Below are 19,083 nucleotides of genomic sequence, written 5' to 3' on the forward strand. Positions count from 1 at the left end.
TGCAACATAACGTGGGTGAATTTGGATTTTTATTTTTCAATGATCAGCATAACCCACTGAGTAGGATCCACCACACCTCTGTTGTCGAGCATGCACATGATTTATCTTGTATTGAATTCCTGTATTCAAGTATTGTTGGAAAGAACATCCTCGGTCCTCATAATCTTGACACTTCTATGTCCTGTTGGAATGGTCGGATGAACATATGCACAAAAGAAGAAGCCTTTCTAAAACTAGAGACAGCTCATTAAAAAAGAAAAACCAGAAATCACTTTACTTCAGAAGAACTCTTTTAAAAGCATGAAAATTCAAGAGCAAGAGCAAGAGCAGGAGGGGGAATCATGTTCAGCACCATCAGAACGGAGATTACTAGCTAAGCAAGCACCTGTTATCCCAGCAGCTCAGGAGGCTGAGGCAGGAAGATCTCGAGTTCAAAGCCAGCCTCAGCAACTTAGTGAGACCCTGTCTCAAAATAAAATATAAAAAGGGCTGGGGGTGTGACTCAGTGAGTGAGGGCCTCTGGGTTCAGTCCCTGGTACCCACCACAAACAAAAATGAGGTTACTTTCCTAACAGTGAAACAACTTAAGTGGATGAGAGGTGTCCTGAAGGTAGAGGAGGCACGTGGACCAGGAGTTCAATCCCCAAGCTATCGAAGTTCAAAGGCAGCACAGAAGCAAACACACAAAAGTCCGGTCCTTCATGATCAAAGAGTCAAATATGAAACCACAGCGTGTCACCTTTTTTAATTTACAGAACTTCAACAGAAGGGCCCAACCCGACTCACGGGGAAGCAGGTGGCAGCCTTGAGTGCTGACCTCTGACGTGAGGGTGCCGAGGACGGGAGCGCGGGAGCCCTGCACGCGCTCCAGCGGCAGAACCTCCAGGTCTCCCGAGCCTGTGAAGAGGGACTCAGGGGTGTGGAGGCCCTCCTGAGGGCGGCACTGCCCCTCTGTGGTCTCTGAGATCCTGTCAGCAGCCAGAGGAAGCCGATGTTCAGCAATCAACTTGTAAAATCATCCGCATTATCCACGGGGTTTCCTTCTGCCTCTCTCTTACTGCTGTTATAGAAATTCGCTTTTTCTCTTTGTTAGATTCAATGCACTTCTTACTGAATGTCCCTCATCCAAGAAACTGACTCCTGGACTGTGATGTCCTTGTGGTCAGGGACTAGGCCTACAGTTTGATGAGCATGGTGCTGTGAATTTGACAAGCATCTTTATCGCTCTGAAGTGCTATGGGGAAGGTGCGTGAGGCTTAGAAGGAGTGCCTTTGTATGTCTGTGTCTGCCACAGATGTGGAGATGCACCATTCGGAGCTTCATTCAAGAACTTGCCATTTGCTGGGAGGGTTGGTGCACACCTGTGATCCCAGTGACTCCAAGCCTGAGGCAGGAGGAGAATCACACATTTGAGGAAAGCCTCAGCAACTTAGCAAGGCCCTAAGCAAGTGAGCCAGAGCATGGCTGAAAATAAAAATTAAAAGGCCTGGGGGCCTGGGGGTGTATCTCAATGGTAGAGCACTTGCCTAGAATGTATGAGGCCTCTGGTTTCAATCTCCGGCACCAAAAAGACAATTTTTTAAAAAAACTATTGAATGAAAGAACATTTTTTAAATGGGGGGGCGCCTTGGAATGTAGCTCAGTGGCAGAGTACCCTTGGGGGGTTCAATCCTCAGCACCAAAAAAAAAAAAAGAAAGAAGCAGGAGGAGAAGGAGGAGGAGGAGAAAGAGAACAAGAAGAAGAGGAGGAAGAGGAGGAGAAGAAGGAGGAGGAGGGGAGGAGAGAACAGTGAAGAGGAGGAGGAGGAAGTGGCAGCAGCAGCAGCAGTGAGCAGAGGAAGAAGAACTCGCCATTCAGCAGCAAGCAGCACTGTGAGCAGACAGCTCCCAGCTACAGCACCATCAGGACCCACTCTGCCTGGAGCAGGTCTGGGTTCTCCCGAGGCAGCCCGGACAGAACTGAGGGGAAGCCAAGATGCAGGGTGCAGCCTGTTCTGCCCAATCCTAGACACCCCTCATGGCAGTACGTGAGACAAGCGGGGAGTCCACTCTCTCTGCAAGGTGGTCTGGCTCCCTCCCTGCCCCATCTGCCTCCTCTTCATTCCTTTCCACTATGGTCACATCTGCATCCTAGGCTGGAGACTGTTCCTGAACCATTCTTCTTCCTCTTTTTCCTTCACATGCATGACGTCCCCCTGCCCCCCCCCCACACCCACAAAATGATGCACCTGCCAGGAACTGATCCTCTGCTTCCCAGGGGACCCCATCCACATAATGTGCAGAAGCGTATTTAGCATTTATTATATAACTAATCTCAAAACTTGTGGTTTTGCAAGCACATCTATTATGATACCCGAGATCAAAGGCAAGTCCTTGCCTCCCCTCACAACTCAAAGAACCATTTGCTCCTCCTCACCACATCCTGTGCCCCAAGTCTTCAAAATGTGGCTAATTGAATTCTCCTGCCTCCAACTTCAAACTTGGAGGATGTGACACAGAAACACAGACACCAACAAGAAGTTGTCCATAGGGACAGCAAAGGTCTTTAGTCTTGGCTGTGGGGTGAATGGGATGCAACGCCCCCTGCTGGATGGTTCTGTCAGAGCCTCATTTTCTCCCGTTTCCCTTCTTAGGTTCTGTTTTTCTGGAATTCTCATTGATTTTGTGAGCTCATGCTCCAGCACTTAGCAGCCTTCGCCATTTACAGTTGTCAAAGTTTTGCTTCATTGTGGACCTTTTCCACTAGAACCTAAGCTCCATGAAGGCGAGAGTTTTGTGGGTTAGTTTTCACTGACAGATTCGAGGTACGTGAAGGGTGTACATGTTAGATGTTTGATACATTTTAGTTGAATAAATAAAATATGAGGGAAGTTTTCATCAGGAGTTTGGAAATGGAATAATAGAGGCTGTGAGCAACTGAGCTATCTGCAAAACGGAATGGGGAGTGTGCAGAATCGGGTATTTGACGAGAGCAACCAAGTGAACGAGGACAGGGAAGAGTTTACTGTGGGGAGAGTAATGCCCCTCAAGACGCCTGGCACTTGAGTGCCATGTGTGGTGGTCCAACCAGCCGGAAGCCCCTGGTGGTAGAGAGGATGAGTGGGGGTGAGGAAGTCCAAAAGCTCAGGTTGTGTTCTGAACCTTACATGTTCCACACCATGAACAATAAATTTGCTCTATGCAAGTCTTGAGCTCTGTATTGACTTTATTGGGGTGGGGGGTGAAGATGAAAGTAGGAACAGGAAAGGATTGTGGACTACATTATGATCAGTGTGGGAGTCCAGGCAAGGGGACAACAAAAAAGACAGAATCCACAGAAGTTTGGTGCAGCCGGAAACAAGGCAGAGGGAACTGAGAGAACGTACACCCATGGGCTTGTGCCAAATGTCGGGCAGTTCATTGCTTTTCTAAAAGCAAAGACACGGCTGTGTGCTTTCAGATGGCCTCCTCTGACCTGTGGTCCCGTCACTGTAGTGAGAGTGACTTCTTTTTAGGTTGGGAGAGTTTGGAGAAATGAGGGGGCGGGTGTGTCCAGGAGCAAGAGCTCAGTTCTCTGACCCTTCTTTCCTTGCCGGCAGGGGGCGCTCAGCGGGCCACGAGGCAGAGCTTGTAAATCGGGGGGATGTTGCCAAAGCCTGAGAACCGGTGAGTGGTGTCGATGTCCGCAGGAGGGACCAGCGGACGTAAGGAGAAGTTCTTTTTTTTTTTTTTTTTTTTTTTTTTGTTGTTTTTTTTTTATTGTAAACAAATGGGATACATGTTGTTTCTCTGTTTGTACATGGCGTAAAGGCATACCATTTGTGTAATCATAAATTTACATAGAGCAATGTTGTTTGATTCATTCTGTTATTTTTTCCCTTCCCCCCACCCCTCCCACCCCTCTTTACCCTCTATACAGTAGTTCCTTCCTCCATACTTGCCCCCCTCCCTAACCCTAACTCTAACCCTTCCCTCCCCCCATTATGTGTCATCCTCCACTTATTAGCGATATCATTCGTCCTTTGGCTTTTTGAGATTGGCTTATCTCACTTAGCATGATATTCTCCAATTTCATCCATTTGCCTGCAAATGTCATAATTTTATCATTCTTTATGGCTGAGTAATATTCCATAGTACATATATACCACAGTTTCTTTATCCACTCATCAATCGAAGGGCATCTAGGTTGGTTCCACAGTCTGGCTATTGTGAATTGAGCAGCTATGAACATTGATGTGGCTGTATTTCTGTAGTATGCAGATTTTAAGTCCTTTGGGTATAGGCCAAGGAGTGGGATAGCTGGGTCAAATGGTGGTTCCATTCCAAGTTTTCTAAGGAATCTCCACACTGCTTTCCATAGTGGCTGCACTAATTTGCAGCCCCACCAGCAGTGTATGAGTGTACCTTTCTCCCCACATCCTCGCCAACACCTGTTGTTGCTCGTATTCTTGATAATCGCCATTCTAATTGGGGTGAGATGGAATCTTAGGGTGGTTTTGATTTGCATTTCTCTTATTACTAGAGATGTTGAACATTTTTCCATATGTTTGTTGATTGCTTGTAGATCTTCTTCTGTGAAGTGTCTATTCGTTTCCTTAGCCCATTTGTTGACTGGACTCTTTGAATTCTTGGAGTAGAGTTTTTTGAGTTCTTTATAGATTCTGGAGATTAGTGCTCTATCTGAAGTATGATTGGCAAAGATATTCTCCCACTCTGTAGGCTCTTTCTTCGCATTGCTGATAGTTTCCTTTGCTGAGAGAAAGCTTTTTAGTTTGAATCTATCCCAGTGGTTGATTCTAGCTTTTATTTCTTGTGCTATGGGAGTCCTGTTAAGGAAGTCTGATCCTAGACCAACAAGGTGAAGATTTGGACCTACTTTTTCTTCTATAATCTGCAGGGTCTCTGGTCTGATTCCGAGGTCCTTAATCCATTTTGAGTTTAGTTTCGTGCATGGTGAGAGATATGGGTTTAGTTTCATTCTGTTGCATATGGATTTCCAATTCTCCCAGCACCATTTGTTGAAGAGGCTATCTTTTCTCCATTGCATATTTTTGGCCCCTTTGTCTAGTATGAGAAAATTGTATTTATTTGGGTTTGTGTCCGTGTCCTCTATTCTGTACCATTGATCTACCTTTCTATTTTGGTACCAATACCATGCCGTTTTTGTTACTATTGCTTTGTAGTAGAGTTGAAGATCTGGTATTGCAATACCCCCTGTTTCACTCTTCCTGCTAAGGATTGCTTTAGCTATTCTGGGTTTCTTATTCTTCCAGATGAATTTCATAATTGCCTGCTCTATTTCTGTAAGGTACGTCATTGGGATTTTAATTGGAATTGCATTGAATTTGTATAGCACTTTAGGTAGTATGGCCATTTTGACAATATTAATTCTTCCTATCCAAGAACATGGAAGATCTTTCCATCTTCTAAGGTGTTCTTTAATTTCTTTCTTTAGTGTTGTATAGTTCTCATTGTAGAGGTCTTTCACCTCTTTTGTGAGATTGATTCCCAAGTATTTTATTTTTTTCGAGGCTATTGTGAATGGGGTAGTTTTCCTAATTTCTCTTTCTGAAGATTCATCACTTATGTATAAAAATGCGTTGGATTTATGGGCATTGATCTTGTAACCTGCTACTTTACTGAAATCACTTATGAGTTCTAAGAGTTTTCTGGTGGAATTTCCAGGTTCCTCTAAATATATAATCATGTCATCAGCGAACAGGGATAGTTTGAGTTCTTCTTTTCCAATTCGTATCCCTTTAATTTCTTTGGTTTGTCTAATTGCTCTGGCCAGAGTCTCAAGAACGATGTTGAATAGAAGTGGTGAAAGAGGGCATCCCTGCCTTGTTCCAGTTTTTAGGGGGAATGCTTTCAGTTTTTCACCATTTAGAATGATATTAGCCATGGGCTTAGCATAAATGGCCTTTACAATATTAAGGAATGTTCCCACTATCCCTATTTTTTCTAGTGTTTTGAGCATGAAGGGGTGCTGTATTTTATCAAATGCTTTTTCTGCATCTATTGAAATAATCATGTGATTCTTGACTTTAAGTCTATTAATATGGTGAATTACGTTTATTGATTTCCTGATGTTGAACCAACCTTGCATCCCTGGGATGAAACCCACTTGATCATGGTGCACTATCTTTTTAATATGTTTTTGTATGCGATTTGCTAAAATTTTGTTGAGAATTTTTGCGTCGATGTTCATTAAGGATATTGGTCTGAAATTTTCTTTCCTTGATGAGTCTCTGTCTGGTTTAGGTATCAGTGTGATATTGGCTTCATAGAATGAGTTTGGGAGGGTTCCCTCCTCTTCTATTTTATGGAATACTTTGAGAAGTATTGGAATGAGCTCTTCCTTAAAGGTTTTGTAGAACTCGGCTGAGAACCCATCTGGTCCCGGACTTTTCTTTGTTGGTAGGCTTTTGATGACTTCTTCTATTTTAGTACTTGAAATTGGTCTATTTAAATTGTTTATGTCCTCCTCATTCAGTTTAGGCAATTCATATGTCTCTAGAAACCTGTTGATGTCTTCGAAATTTTCTATTTTGTTGGAGTATAGATTTTCAAAATAGCTTCTAATTATGTTTTGTATTTCCATCCTGTCTGTTGTGATATTTCCTTGTTCATTCCGAATTTTAGTGATTTGGGTTTTCTCTCGTCTTCTCTTTGTTAGTGTGGCTAAAGGTTTATCAATTTTGTTAATTTTTTCGAAGAACCAACTATTTATTTTGTCAATTTTTTGTATTGTTTCTTTTGTTTCAATTTCATTGATTTCAGCTCTGAGTTTAACTATTTCCTGTCTTCTACTACTTTTGGTGCTGTTCTGTTCTTCTTTTTCTAAGGCTTTGAGCTGTAGTGTTAGGTTGTTTATTTGTTGAGTTTTACTTCTTTTATTAAATGCGCTCCATGAAATAAATTTCCCTCTAAGTACTGCTTTCATAGTGTCCCAAAGATTTTGATATGATGTTTCTTTGTTCTCATTTACCTCTAAGAATTTTTTAATTTCCTTCCTAATATCTTCTGTTATCCATTCATCATATAATAGCATATTGTTTAATCTCCAGATGTTGGAATAGTTTCTGTGTTTTACTCTTTCATTTATTTCTAACTTCAATCCATTATGATCTGATAGAATACATGCTAGTGTCTCTATCTTCTTGTATTTGCTAACATTAGCTTTGTGGCATAATATATGGTCTATTTTAGAGAAGGATCCATGTGCTGCTGAGAAGAAAGTGTATTCACTCTTGGTTGGATGGAATATTCTATAAATGTCCGTTAAGTCTAAATTATTGATTGTGTTGTTGAGATCTATGGTTTCTTTGCTCAATTTTTGTCTGGAAGATCTGTCCAGTGGTGAGAGCGGCGTGTTAAAATCACCTAGTATTATTGTGTTGTGGTCTATTTGGTTTCTGAAATTGAGAAGGATTTGTTTGACATACATGGATGAGCCACTGTTTGGGGCATAGATGTTTATGATTGTTATATCTTGCTGATTTATGCTTCCCTTAAGCAGTATGAAATGACCTTCTTTATCCCTTCTGACTAACTTTGGCTTGAAGTCCACATTATCGGAAATGAGGATGGATACTCCACCTTTTTTGCTGAGTCCATGTGCATGGTATGTTTTTCCCCATCCTTTCACCTTTAATCTATGGGTATCTTTTTCTATGAGATGAGTCTCTTGCAGGCAACATATTGTTGGATCTTTCTTTTTAATCCAGTCTGCCAGTCTATGTCTTTTGATTGATGAATTCAGGCCATTAACATTCAGGGTTATTATAGAGAAATGATTTGGTTTCCCGGTCATTTGGTTCATTTTTAAAATTTTGTTTATTTATTTGTTTGACACAACTTGTTTCCTCCTTTATTTGACAATTCCTTTAGGATAATTCCTCCCTTTGCTGATTTGCTTCTTTGTTTTTCATCTCTTCCTCATGGAATATTTTGTTGAGAATGTTCTGTAATGCTGGCTTTCTTTTTGTAAATTCTTTTAGCTTTTGTTTATCATGGAAGGATTTTATTTCATCGTCAAATTTGAAGGTAAGTTTTGCTGGGTATAAGATTCTTGGTTGGCATCCATTTTCTTTCAGGGCTTGAAAAATGTTGTTCCAGGACCTTCTAGCTTTTAGGGTCTGGATTGAAAAATCTGCTGATATGCGTATTGGTTTCCCCCTGAATGTAATTTGGTTCTTTTCTCTCACAGCCTTTAAAATTCTGTCTTTATTTTGTATGTTAGGTATTTTCATTATAATGTGCCTTGGTGTGGGTCTGTTGTAATTTTGTGTATTTGGAGTCCTGTAAGCCTCTTGAACTTGATTTTCCATTTCATTCTTCAGATTTGGGAAATTTTCTGATATTATTTCATTGAATAGGTTGTTCATTCCTTTGGCTTGTTTCTCAAGGCCTTCCTCAATCCCAATAATTCTTAAATTTGGCCTTTTCATGATATCCCATAGTTCTTGTAGATTCTGTTCATGATTTCTTACCATCTTCTCTGTTTGTTCAGCTTTGTTTTCAAGGTTAAATATTTTGTCTTCAATGTCTGAGGTTCTGTCTTCCAGGTGTTCTATCCTATTGGATATGCTTTCTATGGAGTTCTTAATTTGGTTTATTGTTTCCTTCATGTCAAGGATTTCTGTTTGGTTTTTTCTCAATATCTCTAACTCTTTATTGAAATGATCTTTTGCTTCCTGTATTTGCTCTTTTAACTGTCGATTGGTGCGATCAATCAATGCTTGCATTTGCTCTTTCATCTCATCATTCAATGCTTGCATTTGCTCTTTCATCTCCTCGTTTGCTTCTCTGATCATTTTAATTATGTACATTCTGAACTCCTTTTCTGTCATTTCTTCTGCCATGCTGTCATTGGGTTTTATTGATGTAACATCTAGATTTGTTTGCAGCATTTTCTTTCCTTGTTTTCTCATGTTGTTCAGATATCAGTGGACCGCTGAGATATTGCAGATTTCCTCTGTTGATTTACAATGACCCTGAAGATTTCTATATATATATCCCCTCTTAGCCTTCAGTAGGCTGAAGTCTTGGAGGAGGTTGATAATGCGGTGCTCCACAAGGAAGCTGCCTCTCTAGGAGTGGTGGCCTTCAGGTGGGGTATATTCCCTGCTAGTGGGCAGAGGTGCCTCCACTTGTTGACCAATGGTCATCCAAAGGGGACCTAGGCTGTGGGCTGAGGCAAGGCCTGTTTGGGCCTGTGTCTCTGGTTTTACCGTCCTTGTGGGGAAACCTCACCAGGCAGGGAAGACTCACCCAGTGGGGAGGTCTCGCTGGTCAGTTTCCTCCTAGAGGTTCCCCTCAATTTACAGCTACTGCCTGGGCTGGGCTGCCTTCCTCTGCAAAGTTCCCAGGGGCCCGGCCCTACCTCCTGGGCCTGGGAGCCTCACCCTTCGCAGATGAATCTCCTTAGGCTGCCCCTCCTCAGAGAATTTGCCCATAGGCCTGGAACCTTCGCTCCGCCCTAAGCCTGTCTCTGTGCGGCTCTTCCACCCAGAAGCCTCCTAGATCCTGGGACCCTGTTCTGCACCTAATCGCCTGGCTGCGTGGCCCCTCCTCTGAGCAGCCACCTGTGGCCCCGAACAATCGCTCTGAGTCCCAGAGACCCGCCACAGGCCTCTTCCTCCAGACAGCTGCCCAGTATGCCGGTGCGGTCACTAGGAGTCCAAGAAACTCACTTCGTGCCTCCTCCTCCCACCAACCACCCGTAGCCCGGGGCAATCAATCACTCCGAGTCGAAGTGACCCTCCCCGTTCCTCCTCCTTCTCCAGATAACCCCCCGGGTGTTCAGGAGCAGTCCCTCTGAGTGGCTCTGAATCCACGTGACCCGCTGCACGGGTCCTCTGGGCACCGCCCAGAGCTCTGGTGTGGCCCCTCAAGACCAAGCGTCCCACCACGCTTCTCCTCCAGGCAGCCCCCCTGTGTTCAGGAGCTGTCACTTTAAGTCCAAACAACTCACCACTCGCCTTCTCCTCTGAGCAGCCGCCTGGAGCGCTAATGCAGTCACTGCGAGTCCAAAGGACCCGCCGCGCTCCTTCTCCTCCTTCTCCTACTCCTCCGGGCAGGCCCCGGGGTTCAGAAGTGGTCAGGGTCCAAACAGCTCGCCACGCAGCCCCTTCTCTGGCAACCGCCTGCAGCTCTGGTGCAGTCTCTCCGAATCCAAGTGGCCACGCTCCTCTCCTCCTCCTCAGGGCAGGCCCCGGTGTCCTGAGTCCACACAGTTCTCCCCGCCACTCCTCCCCCGGGCAGCCGCCGGAGCCCCAGTGGCTGCTCCGAGTCCCAGCGCTGTGCCGAGCGGCCTCCTCTACGGCGCTCCAGCGGGGGGAGGGGTGTCTCGCCGGCAGTTCTACTTCACAAAGTTTCCTGCGTTCCGGGACCCCCGTCCCATCCGGGATGCCCCCCCAGGGGGTGAGAGTCACCCGGCTACTTTGAGTTGGTCCCAAGCGTCTCAATATCTCCTCTCTTGAATCCTGACTTCTGGAGCAACACGTAATGCAGCCACCCTCTAGGCCGCCATCTTGAAAAACCAAGGAGAAGTTCTGAAGGATGGAGGTGAAGTAGAGGAAGAGTTCCATGCGGGCCAGGGACTCCCCCAGGCAGATGCGTTTTCCTGCCGGCACAGAATAGGGTGGGAGGTGAGGTCACATTTGCTAGGTACTCAGAGCTTGCGGGGCATCTGGCCTGACCGCCCACTGGGCCTCAGCTGCCTCATCAGTAGAGTCATGACTGTCTCCACTTTATAGGGTCATTAGCAAGATTCACCAGGCTCCTACTGTCCATGCTCAGCTAGGACCTGCCTCTTGGAGGGGCTCAACATGGGGCAGCTACTTCTCTGGTGCCTCAGATTCCATCGATTCCAAGATGGAAAGGTTCTAAAGGACCCATGGGTTTCAAACTTCTGACCATTTCAGTTCCTCAAAGGTTTTTCAAACTTGTGAAATTCAAATTTCAGTGTCCATTAATAAAATTTCATGGGCTCACACGCATGCTCATTCATTTCAGTGTGGTTGATGGTCACTTCCATAGTACAGTGGCAGGGGTGAGGAGTTCAGACAAGGATCACAGAGCTGGAAAAACCTAAACTATTTTGTATTCAGTTCATAATAGGAAAATTTTGCTGATCTCTTGTTTAGTGCTACTCTGCTCTAACTTTTTCCTAAACATGAGAGCCAGTGGTTTTAACAGCCCCTGACTCAGGGATTGTAGAACTTTAGAGTTGCAGGACATAGTCCTCAGCTTCTTGTTCTGACTTGGGCTTCAAAAGAAGGTTCTAGAATTTACCTGGGGGAACCCCTAGCATTGAAACCTACCAAAGGAGAAAGCCACAAAGGCCTCATTCTTCTTGAAGCATCCCTGTTCATCCAGGAAATGTTGGGGATAGAAGGCATCTGGGTAGCGGAAGTATTTGGGGTCTTTCAGGACTGAGCCAAGTATAGGAAACACATCTGTGCCCTGGGGTGAAGATGGGGGCAATGAGAAGAAATCAGTGTTGGGCAGTGGGGTGGACAACCAGGAAGAGAGTCTGCAGCCATACTAGCCTGGACCCACCAGACCTCATGTGACCTCAGAAGCTAAGTGGAGCCAGCCTGGTTACCACGTGGAAGCAAGGACCAGGAGGAGAGAAGGGCACCACGGAGGATGAAGGAGAAACAGAGAGCGACCAAACCTTGGGCAGAAAGTAGCCTTGGAAATGAGTGTCCTGGGTGACGTTGTGGGGGACACCTATGGGTGCGATGTCTGTCAGTCTTTGTATCTCATGAATGACGGCGTCTGTGTAGGGCATCTTGGCCCTGTCTTCCACACGTGGAGTCCGGTGGGGTCCAATCACCTGGATGATCTCTTCATGGACCTTGGCTAGAAGAAGGCAGAGAACAAGATAGGGAAGGGCAGGAGAGGCTTCTGTTTGCAGACGCCATGAAGTTAAGACTCTCCAGCACGTGAGCTGGTGAAGGACATCCTTCACACCTGGCACTGACGCATCAGGGGTGCTCACCAGACACCCGTCAGACACTGGGAGGCACGTGCCCCCAGCCCAGAATGCCAGCTGGACCATCTGATCTGTACTTGGAAATACCAATGAGCCAGGGAAGACCGAGGAGCAGGCCAATGTCCTGCTTCCAGCTGGGCTTCCACACACAGAGTTTTGACAAAAAAATAAAAAAGACTTTGGCTTGGTTCTAACTGCCTTACTAGGAAGAGTGTCCAAGTTGAAGAGTTTTTTTTTTTTTCAAGTGAGAAACAAATCTCTCATTACTAGAATTACCAACCAGACCAGATTGTAACTCCGTGGAGATGGATTCTATTTGATTTTGGCAATGCTTTCGGCTCAACAGTGGTCATCCAAGACATCCACCTCCTAATCCCTGGAACCTGTGAAAGTTACGTAATAGGGTAACAAAAAGACAAAAGGGGTGCTGCAGATGCCATTAAATGAGGCTCTTTGAGTTGAGAAAGGGGGTGTGGCAGCTGAGGAAGCAAGGAGAGATTTGCAATGCTGCACTGCTGGCTTTGAAGAAGCAAGAAAGAGCCACGAACCCAGAAATACAAGGACGGAGGCTGTAAAGGCTCAAAAAGGCTCCACTTTGATTTCAGCCTGATCAAACCTATCTGAACTTCCGAACTCTGGTACTGTAAGGTAACAAATGTGTGTTGTTTTAAGCTACTAAGTCGTAGAAAGCAAATACAGGGGCCAAGCCGAAGGTTGCATCCGTGGCCTCCCAAGCCAGAGATTTCTAGATTCCATGTCCTGGTGTTCTGCAGGGTGAAGAGTCTAAGACAGTGGGATCCTAAATTTTCAAGATTATGCCTTCCTTCCTGTTAGGACTAGGAGGTGCCAGGCAGGATGGGCTATATAGGGTGAACACTCACCTTCCACTTCAGGATACTTCATTAACAGCAAAAATCCATGGCGGAGTGTGGAGCTCACTGGTTCTGTGCCCGCAAAGAAGAGGTTGACTGCGGTAAGGACCAAATTCTTGAGGTTGTATTCTGTGTGTGGATTATTTTTATCCTGAAAGTGAGGAGGATAATAAACAGAATTGCCCTCTTAAGTCTTTATTTTCTTATTTTCTCCATGTGAGCAGCATAGGCATTTGTGAAAAGGCAATAGATGGGTAAGTCAAGTCTGGAAGAGGGAACAACCGGAGCAAAGGTCCTGAGGCAGGAGCTGAGTCCCTGAGCCCTGGTGTGTTAGAGGAAGAACAGGGCAGAGACCACTGTGGTTGGAGTGGACAGAGAAGGAGAGCAGGAGAAGGAAGCAGTGTCTTGTAAGATTTGAAGGTTTGGAGACATTAGAGTTTATAACTTTAAACTACCAAGTGCTAAGGTTCTTTTTGTTTCTTATTTACTTTTTCTAATTGTTCTTTTTAGATATGCATGACAACAGAGTATATTTTGACATATTATCCATACTGGGAGTATAACTTTTTCTAATTAGGATCCCATTCTTGTGAGTGTACACGATGTGGAGTTTCACTGGTTGTGTATTCATATGTGAACATAGGAGAGTGATGTCACATCCATTCCACTGCCTTTCCTTTGCCTGTCCATCCCTGCTTCCCTTCATCCCCCTTGTGGAATCCACTGAACTTCCATTCTTCCCCTCCCCACCTTGTTGTGTGTTAGCATCTGCATATCCAAGTGCCGAGGTTCTATAAGATAAGAACAGAAACTTCTAAATGTCTAAAATTCTAGGAATCAATTATACAAACATATTAAGCCTATAAATTCTTACATCTCTGAGGCTTCAAACTTTTTAAAGATTAAGGTCAAGTGTAAAAAAAAAAAAATCTAAGCTTCTAAATTTCCCAAAATCTAAAACTCTGAAGACTATCTCCACTTTTCTACAACTGTTAAGTCTCTGGCATATATGATTGGAAAAATGTAAGATTTTCAGTTTGTTACCGAAATTTCTAGATTTGAAGCTTATTTGTGATAGAGAAAAGTGGCATATCCACATACAATGGGGAGTTAGTCGTCACAAGGAAGAAGAAAATCCTTCCATATGCAGCAAAATGGATAAAACCAGAGGTTCATTATCTTAAGTGAAATTAGCCAGGCACAGAAAGACAAGTACCACATGTCTCTCTCCCATGTACAAGCTTAAAAAGTCAACCAGAAGGAAGAACTGTCATTGCTAGAGACTGGAAAGCGGAGGGTGGAAAAGGGGGGCTGAATTTGATCAGTGCCTGCCACGGGATGATGCATGGAAATATCAGACTAATGCTCAACCACTAATATATACAAGTAATGCATGTCAATAAAAATAAGTAAATTTTATTTCATCAACTTAAGGAAGTTTAGAGGTTGTGAGAGTTTCTACTTTCAGTTTCTGTATCCCATCTATAGATAAAAACGAAGCATGTGAAGTAGTATTACCCACTTTTCCCCAACCTCTGCCGATGGGCTTAAAGTTGCAGGTACCAGAAGGAGGTGAGGGAAGAGGACTGGGGCAGGGGAGCGAGCACCTGGTGAATCTTGATGAGGAAGCAGTCGATGAAGTCTCGGGGATGTTGGGGGTCCAGGGATGCTTCGTTGATCTTGACTCTGGAAGCAAGGAAGTCCTTAATCTCCTCCAACATGTAATAGATGCAGTTGTGTCTTCCTGGAAAATACTGCATGATTCCTGAGTACATGTCATAGAGCTGCAGGGAACAGGCAAAGAGGATTTTCCAGGGCTGGATACCGGTCACCAGGCTGACTGTGTCTAGAATTGGGGAACTGGGCAAAATGCAGTGCTGGGTCTGGGAATTGGGTGTGGCCTTTGGCTTCCTGGAGATTTGGGCATATTGATAGCTGGCTTCCAGGGCTGTGGAAGATTAAGTGAGGGAGAGGCAAGTGCTTATGGAACTGAGGCTGGGGGGATGGACGGAGAAGTGACCAGTAGGCACCTGTGTCCAGGGGCTGCTTAGCTCTACGAAGCTCTCATTGATCATCCGCAGCAGGTTTAGGAACACCCTGTCCTCATAGTCGAAGCGGCTTCCAAAGATGACCGAACTGATGATGTTGGAGACAGTGCGGCTCAGGAAGAAGGTGGGATCAATGGGGGCACCTGGTGATGGACATTGTCTACGTCGGAGGTGATCATTAGTAATCTGGGCTGTGGACCATTCATTGGTAAACCTGGGTCCTGGATCAACTGCTTCATAGTATGTGTGAATCAGCTCATTTTTATGTTTGAGTCTTGATTTCTCAATCTGCAAACTGGCTTAATAACCACCTCCTTTTTTCACGAAGATTCCATGTTAAGATCCATGTAAAATGCTTAACACAGTGCTCGACATGTAGTTAGCACTCAAGAAATGCTGGTGGGGCTTAATTATTTCTTTGCTATTGTTGCTTAAATGCATTTGCAGATAAGAGTCACAGATTTGGGGGGAAAGTGGTGGTAAGGGCCATATTTAAAAGAGAAGGACTGGAAGTGTAGCGTAGTGGTAGAGTGCTTCCCTAGCAGGCACGAGTCCCAGCACTGAAAATAACAAAAGGATAAAAGAAGAAGACTGCCTGGGCTCTGCTAGTTCACTGATTCCCCTTAGGCTATTGAGGAAATCCTCCTCAAGTCCTCAGGTGCACCATCTGTAAAATGGGATGCACGTCAACAACGTAGATTTGGGAGCACTTGTTCCAGAACAATGTACATATTCACAAAAGCACATTTTGACAAATAACTTCTGAGGGTACATGGCCTTTCAAAGTGTTTATAAAGATCCTATAAATTATCCACAGAATCCAGATGAAAAACTCTCTGATTTATAGAAATTTATCTCTATTTCTAGTTCTTATCTGTTTTTTTTTTTTACATATTTCTCAGCCTCTGTGTCTTTTCTCTCTAGATTTCATGGGTTTTAGACCCTATTTTTCATTGGTAACTGGACTCATTGAAAAGAATAATGAAATAGGTAAAGAGTTTCAGATTTGCAAGATGAAAAAATTTTTACAGATATCTTTTCCGACAATCTGAACATACCTAACCCTACTGAATCGTACAATTAAAAATGGTGAGGATGGTAAGTTTGATGTTATTCACCACAATAAAAATGTATAAACATAATGAAATTTGGTCCTGCCTCCAGAAAAATACACAAACTCATGTATCATCATAACCTACCTATAAGATCATGGACTCACAGGTACAGTGAGAGCCAGAGATGAAAGTTTCTAGACAAATGGTCTCTGTTACTTTTTACCGTGCAACATGGCTGGACATCTCAGCACATCCGTGATATCCTCCATCCTCTTCCGTTTCAGCTCTTCTTCCCACTGAAGCCCATCTTCTCATGACTAAGCTCTCCATAACCACCCAGTCGCCTGGCAGCCCTCCCCTGTGACCCCCACACCCTTGGTCTTCTGGAATGCCTCCAGTAGGTAGCCAGCCTCCTCCTGGATCCGCTCCTCAATGTTCCGCTTTCCCATCCCAAAGTCCCGCAGGATAGTCAGAGAAAAGCGTCGGAGAATCTTCCATCGTTCTCCATTGGACAGAGCGATACCTGCCAGGATCTGAATATGAGGCTCCTCCCTCCCTTCCCCTCCCTGTGCTAGACAAGGATGGAGTGGATTATAAAAGTTCTTTACTCTTGAAGAAGCCACTCTCAACCTTGCAGGCTCAATGGGGAGACTAAGATTCCCCTCCTTCAGTACCCTCAAAAGCAATCCAGACTGAGGTGGAGGAAAAGGGAATCAGGCTAGGAACGATCAGGGGAGATAAAGGAGAGTTTCCTATAGGACCAAAATCTGGAACTGGGTAAATAATGCAATGAGTGCAGAGGAAGGTGGAGGCGGTAGGGTATAATGCCAATTACAGTACCCGGGAATTAGAATACTAGTTCTATTTTCTGTGCACCACATGGATTCTCTTGATCTACACATAGGTATACACAGAAGCTCACACTTGTACATCAATATTCCTAGACAAAAGGAGTTACCATGTAGCAAGATTTATTTAGAAATTACCAGATTGGTGAATTGTCTAATGACATTTTTGGGTTGATTTATCAATGGAAGGAAGAGTTTATGACTGGGATGACTGAGGGATAGAGTAATGAAGGAGAGTGAGTGGCTAGGTGAAGCGTTAATGTGTGGATGGTTTGAGATGGATGGGTAAAGGTTTGAAGGTAGTCAGAAAGATTAACAGATAAACAAATGATGGAAGGATTAATAAACGGATGGATAATTAGTTGATAGATGTATACAGAATATAATGGAAAGATGTTTGTATATAAAGAATAACGAATATGCTTTCGTAGATTTATCGAGCAAAGGATAGAAGGAAGAAAAGGCAGAGAGAGAAAGAGAGATGAAAAATGGAAAGAATGAGCCTGCTTCGAATCAACGTCTATAGTAGGTATGTGGGTATCACTAGAAAGGAATCCTCCTCAGTTGAAGGGTCAGAGATGTATGTGCCAGGTACGCGTATGTATATGAAGATAAGAAATAGCTATGAAGGCTTCAGCTGGTACACAGAAGATCATCACTCACTAATTCATTAAATGTAATAACAGAAATAACATAGTAAGTGATCACTTTAGAATCAGATGTCTTGAGTTCAAAGCAAAGTGATTCCACCACTTCTTGTGGGACAGTGCCTAATCTTTCTCAACTTGCCTTTTCTTTTGCAAAATTAGTGTAATATTAATAGTTTTCTGAAAGGAGTCAATGCAATAATTCCTGTAGAGTACTTATCACAGCACCTGGAACATACCATTGCAAATTGTTATCGTTTCTGGTGGTTGGGGTGATTGTTACCTACCATGACCATGAAAGTTTCGTTGTAATGTAGCCATTTCTCCACGGCCGCTGAACTCATCTGCTCGGTCCACCAGAGCCTCCTTCACCAGCTCATGCCCACACAAAACAACTACTGGCCGGGGACCCAGGTACACAGTGTACATGGGGCCGTACTTCTTCTGGAGCTGGGAGTGAAGTGAGATACCAGAGAAAGGGTGGATTAGAGCACATAGAGACCAGCCGAGGATTTTAGGGGAGGGAGAATTCAGAGGCATTCAAATGTGGGAACAACAGATCAAAATAAGACCTGGATTTGGAAGGACTATTGGGGAAAAGGCATGGAAATCTTCACTCCTGGGACCCTGGGCACGAACCACCCTCGACTCTGAAACACCAGTTTCCTTATCTGTAAAATGATGGACCTGGATCACGTGAACTCTGAGATTCATTTTTCTTTCTCTGAAATGCTGAATTGCTAGAAGCCTGAGATTTCTGGTGCAGTCTCAAAGCGCTAGTGTAATCTAAGTACAAGAGTCCTTGTGTTCAAGGATATAAGATCCCAAAGTCCTGAGATCATGAGAGTTTCATTCCAATGCACCTGGACTTCATGCTTCCAAGATTTTAGGATTCTGGAATTTCAGAATCCTCAGGTTCTCCGTGTCTCTCAGAGCCTGTGTTTAGAAGTCCTAAGGGTCTATGTGTATCTGACATCAAGATTAATCACTTCTAGCCCCAGGAGAGGAGGCAGACAAACTCACCTTCATGAGAGACTGAAAAGTGGCATTAGAGCTGACTTGGAGCAGGTTCCCCAGGAAAGGTATTGGTGTGGGGCCTGGGGGGAGCTTTCCCCACTTGTTGATTCGTTTCCAAGCAAAGAGGACGAGCCGGCAAGACAAGAAGAGTGCTAGAAAGATGGTGAAGCCCCCTCCCAGCTCCATGGTGCCTGGTCGGGTGGTGTCCTGGGCCCCAGTCCTACCTAAATAGGTCCTGAGAGATCAGCTTGTACTGAAATCTGATCACCCTGAGATTCGGGTTTTCTGGGTATGGATACCATCAGGAAAGAGACTGCATCACTGAGGGGAGGATTTACATAACCTGTAATCTCCCACCTCGATAAAAGTGGATCAAATTCACCCAGGAGATCTACAGGGGCCCTTCCCCTTTCTTTATAATTCCAGTCCCTCCATTTTCCCCTGGTCCAACATTCCCTGTGGGTTGTGGAAGGTTGCCAGGTATCTGTTTAGGTTACTGAGTTTAGGTTCAGAGGGCTTGTGTTCATTTGAGCTCCATCTTTTCTTCACTAGGCGAGTCATCCGACCTCTGGGCCTCAGTTTCCCCATCTGTCAAGTCGGGTAACCAGAC

General features: G+C 44.4%; 2 protein-coding genes across 3 annotated transcripts in view; one reads left to right on the top strand and one right to left on the bottom strand.

The window, feature by feature from the left end:
* The window catches only part of LOC306648337 (cytochrome P450 2A13), a 157,620-nt gene that overhangs the window by 113,540 nt on the left and 24,997 nt on the right, over positions 1-19,083 (top strand). The window lies entirely within an intron of this gene.
* LOC306647689 (cytochrome P450 2G1-like) lies at positions 3,287-19,075 on the bottom strand. Its single transcript, XM_079117197.1, has 10 exons — positions 18,480-19,075; positions 17,744-17,906; positions 16,335-16,484; positions 14,889-15,205; positions 14,466-14,642; positions 12,868-13,009; positions 11,666-11,853; positions 11,310-11,451; positions 10,539-10,609; positions 3,287-3,696 (listed from the first exon to the last, which is right to left on the bottom strand). The coding sequence occupies exons 1-10, from the start codon at positions 18,657-18,659 to the stop codon at positions 3,586-3,588; spliced, it is 1,641 nt and encodes a 546-aa protein (XP_078973323.1). The 5' UTR covers positions 18,660-19,075; the 3' UTR covers positions 3,287-3,585.

This window comes from Sciurus vulgaris, assembly GCF_902686455.1.
Source record: "Sciurus vulgaris genome assembly, chromosome: 17".
In the NCBI taxonomy this organism is placed as follows: Eukaryota; Metazoa; Chordata; class Mammalia; order Rodentia; family Sciuridae; genus Sciurus; species Sciurus vulgaris.

What these genes read in the sequence shown, in the direction of transcription:
- LOC306647689 (XM_079117197.1), bottom strand. Translation starts at nt 18,659, where the DNA reads ATGGAGCTGGGAGGGGGCTTCACCATCTTTCTAGCACTCTTCTTGTCT. An exon ending in ACGAAACTTTCATGGTCATG is followed by an intron (nt 16,485 to 17,743) that starts GTAGGTAACAAT and finishes AGATCCTGGCAG; the next exon opens with GTATCGCTCTGTCCAATGGA. An exon ending in CTTTGTGGCTTTCTCCTTTG is followed by an intron (nt 10,610 to 11,309) that starts GTAGGTTTCAAT and finishes CTGTGCCGGCAG; the next exon opens with GAAAACGCATCTGCCTGGGG.